This window comes from Nicotiana attenuata, unplaced genomic scaffold, assembly GCF_001879085.1.
Source record: "Nicotiana attenuata strain UT unplaced genomic scaffold, NIATTr2, whole genome shotgun sequence".
Lineage (NCBI taxonomy): Eukaryota > Viridiplantae > Streptophyta > Magnoliopsida > Solanales > Solanaceae > Nicotiana > Nicotiana attenuata.
This window is the reverse complement of record NW_017670627.1, coordinates 5,513-9,743: the sequence shown is the minus strand read 5'-3', so window position 1 is coordinate 9,743 and position 4,231 is coordinate 5,513. Positions and strand designations below refer to the sequence as shown.

The following is a 4,231-nucleotide window of genomic DNA, read 5'->3' as shown; positions in this document are numbered from 1 at the left end:
ATCAACTCTAATATGCCTACAATACCCAAAGTCACAATGACTCCCGGAGAGTTCCAATTCACCGAGGACAATGCTCCCGCCCCCTCCTTCTTTAAGAGACTATGAAAGTAGGTCTGCCATCTCCGACGGATCAGCCCCTCATCCAACAAAACTCTACCTTCTTCGTCCTTGATGCACTTCACTTGGTCCAAGTCCCGCGCCTTCCTTTCTCGCGCCTTGGCTAACCTAAACAACCTCTTATCCCCACGTCGGCCCTCGAGTTCCTCATACAAACGACTAAAAGCTGCATTTTTGGCCGCCGTAACTGCTAACTTTGCCTCTTTCTTAGCCAACTTATAATGCTCCCTATTCGCCCTATTCTCCTCCTCGTCTACACTTTCCACTAGGTTCAGATATGCTGCTTTCTTGGTTTACACTTTTCCTTGCACCTCTCCATTCCACCACCAGACTCCCTTGTGACCACCAGAGTAACCCTTTGAGACCCCTAATACCTCTCTTGTGGCTTTCCTAATGCACTACGCAGCCGCGGTCCGAATAGCGCTTGCGTCCCTCCACGCCCCCATGGTCACCAGCTTGACCCTCAACTCCTGCGCTTTAGCTTCCATCAAGGCTCCCCACTTGATCCTATGTTGGCTATACGTCGCCCTCTTCCTCCTCTTCCTCGTGATCTCAAGGTCCATGACCAGGAGCCTATGGAGGGTCGAGAGGTTCTCACGCGGGATGCCTTGCAACCCGTGCAAAGACCTCTATCGGACTTCCTGTAGAGTAAATAATCAATTTGAGTCTCGACCACCGAACTCCGGAAGGTGACCAGGTGCTCCCTCTTCTTCGGGAAACTCGAGTTTGCTATCAGCAAATCAAATGCTCTACCAAAGTCCAGCAAAGACGTTCCTCCTCCGTTTCTATCTCCAAAACCAAAGCCACCATGCACATTATCGTATCCCCCAGACGTCGCGCCAATGTGGCCGTTGAAATCCCCTCCTATGAAAAGCTTCTCGGTATGCGGAATACCACGCACCATCTCATCCAAATCCTCCCAGAAACGCCTATTAACTTTCTCATTCAAGCCTGCTTGGGGTGCATACGCACTGATTATGTTCAAAGTAAAACTTCCAACAACTAGCTTAATAGTCATCAGCCTGTCATTCACCCTCCAAGCCTAAGAACTACACCAGACACCAGAAATAGATTACACATGAATACACAAAAAATGCAATAATTTCACCTCTAAATATGAGTTTCCCGTTAAATTTGTCTCTGTCATTGTTTCAGCAAATCTAACAACTAGAATTTGGTAAATATTTAATTAAAAAACTAGAAGTGTCCATTTGACATACTTAAAGAACCAAAACTGCACATGTGTGTATTAAAAGGACTATTATATTTTATAAGGTTTTATTCTTTAGTTGATTAATATGTATTTTTTTTCTTAATTCGTTACGTAATAAAAATATCTGGTTTAGTGTATAGTGAATCTGAATAGATCTGTTTCCATATAGAAGTTAGATTGTAAATTCTAGAAAGGTAAGAAAATTTTATGGACTACTATATATCCTTTTCTTGTTTTCAATTTTTAATGATAGACATTAACTATATTTTTTCGAAAATTATGTAAATGTTTAAAATTTAGTTTTATAACAAACTTCTTTATTCTTTATATTTTTGTTGAAAATTCTTTGTTAACAACGTGAGAAGTGAAATACTTGAAATTTATTTTTACATGACTCTTGAATTAAAATCTCGAACCTCACCTAATTGACCTTCAAAAATTAGAACATATAAATTAACCAAGTGCGAGTTTAAGGTTCTTTAATTGTAAATAATAGATTTTGAACGGTTATTTTTAATACAGAAAAGGGAAATTGTGATTGATAAGGTTTACGATTGATTCGTAGAACTTTTTACTACATTAGAACTAAGATGAAACATCATCACATTATTTAAAACTAATCACACCCTTTTTAGTAATAAGTTAAAGCCAATCACAAATAATTGCTTTAATAAGTATTAATGGGTAACAAAAAAAGGTAAATCACCTACGAATATATAAACTTTACATCATCGAAAATACAAGTTAACTCCTAAGTATAATCATTCTACATTAGTAAATCACGTCCTACTAATTAGGGTGTCACGAACCAAAATCCACTAAGGGTCGTGATGGCGCCGGACACCGCTGTCAGGCAAGCCAACCAATTACTTAATTAAACTCCAATTTTAACAATTTTAAAAACCAAGATTTTCCTTTAAATTTCATAAGTAAAAAGATAACTGCTTCAATTCTGTTACAAAATATTTAGTAAATGTGGATGTCCACTACTCCCACTACTTTCACCCATGATGTAAATTACCTCCCACTACTCATCACCATTATGATTGTAACTCCCACACCTCCATAACCCCTCCCCACTCGATCTTCCCCGTGATCTCAATTGTTAATGCCATGTTTAAGACAATGATTTTGTAACCTTCATATGTAATAGTATAAATAGAGGCATGAAATGTGAGATGGAAGACACTTGAACACTTGATGAAATAAGAAAGTTATCTCTTCTTCTCTTATTCTACTTATCTTCTTGTTTTATATTGTTACTTTGAGCTACATTTTTTTAACACGTTATCAGCACGAAGTTGAGCTCTTTTCATTGTTCAGGTATATTTGTTCATTTTGTTTTTCGTTTTATATTTTGATTTCATGATTAGTGTCTTTAATATGCCGTTTTATAATTTCTCACATCTCTAGATATATGTAAAAAATAAAGAATTCTATGTTTCTTTATTTTAATTTATTTGCGTGATTGTCATGTGAAAGTTGCTAATTTTTATGTTAATAGAATTAATTGAGAGAAGATATTTTGTTCTAGTTAACATCAAAGATATACTAATAATTTGAAGAAAAAAATAGTATTCTTTTCTATGGAATTATCACTTTAGTGTATATATAGATCACAAATTTGATATTATGTCAATTTTTAAGATTCTTTATGCTATTATCTTAATGATTTCTACTTAGTTATCTTCTTTGATAGTTTTTACTATGTCGAATTTGTCAAAGCTTGAGTTTGTGGCACTTGACATTTCTGGAAAGAATTACCTATCATGGTTCTCGATGTTGAGATTCACTTACCCGCTAAAGGCCTTGGTAACACCATTACTCAGGGTAATGAGGCATCAAGCCAGGACAAAGCGAAGGTCATGATTTTCCTTCGTCATCATTTGGATGAAGGTTTGAAGGTTGAATATTTAACAGTGAAAGATCCACTTGAATTGTGGACTGGCCTGAAGGAAAGGTATGATCACCTTAAGGCTACGGTATTGCCAAGGGCTCGATATGAGTGGATGCACTTACGGTTGCAAGATTTTAAGACCGTAAGTGAGTATAACTCTGCTGTATTTCGAATAACTTCCCAATTGAAATTATGTGGGGAAGTTATGAATGATGAGGATTTGCTGGAAAAGACTCTTACGACTTTTCATGCCTCAAATATGGTATTACAGCAACAATACCGTGAAAGAGGTTTTAAAAAGTATTCTGAATTGATCTCATGCCTTCTGGTGGTTGAGCAACATAATACCCTTTTGCTGAAAAATCATGAAGCCCGTCCCACAGGGTCAGCTCCGCTTCCTGAAGCGAATATGGCAGCTAGACGTGATAAGTCTGGAAAAAGACAGAATAATAATCATGGCCATATGAATGTACGTGGGCATGACAATGGTAAGAGACGATATAATAGTCGTCATCATGGTGGTCATGGCAAACGAGAGAACAATATGGGTTCTCAAAACAATCCTTCAAGAGGCAAAAGGGGTAACTGCTACCGCTGTGGCATGAAAGGTCATTGGAAAACTGAATGTCGTACACCTGAGCATTTTGTCAGGCTTTATCAAAACTCCATCAAAAGAAAGGCAAATAATGTTGGAGCATCTTCTGCTAATGCCCCAGTGGAGTTACACTTGACCTTTAAAAATGATTTTGAGGCAGGGCCTTCAAACAAAAATGATGACAATGCCGAGGCAAATCTTGCTTTGAATGATGATGATTTTCAAGGCCTCGATGATCTTACTCATTTGGAAGTTGAAGACTTCTTTGGAGATCAAAACTAAAGTTTGATCATTTTACTGGGGAATGCAATTATGTTATTTTTATTTTCAGTGGTTTTTTTTTGTCTCGTTCTAAAGTTATTTTTTATTTTCAAGTAGTACTTAAGTTGTCTTATGTTGTCGTTGGTGA

General features: G+C 37.1%; 2 protein-coding genes across 2 annotated transcripts; one reads left to right on the top strand and one right to left on the bottom strand.

The window, feature by feature from the left end:
- Positions 1–604: 604 nt before the first annotated feature.
- LOC109241673 (craniofacial development protein 2-like) lies at positions 605–1,135 on the bottom strand. Its single transcript, XM_019408433.1, has one exon. It carries the CDS (start codon positions 1,133–1,135, stop codon positions 605–607), a length of 531 nt encoding a protein of 176 aa, XP_019263978.1.
- A 1,964-nt stretch (positions 1,136–3,099) lies between these two features.
- LOC109241672 lies at positions 3,100–3,978 on the top strand (the record flags this gene model as incomplete). The annotated part of the gene is made up of 1 exon (XM_019408432.1): positions 3,100–3,978. A coding segment is annotated over exon 1 (879 nt), but the record flags the coding sequence as incomplete, so codon positions are not given.
- Positions 3,979–4,231: the final 253 nt, after the last annotated feature.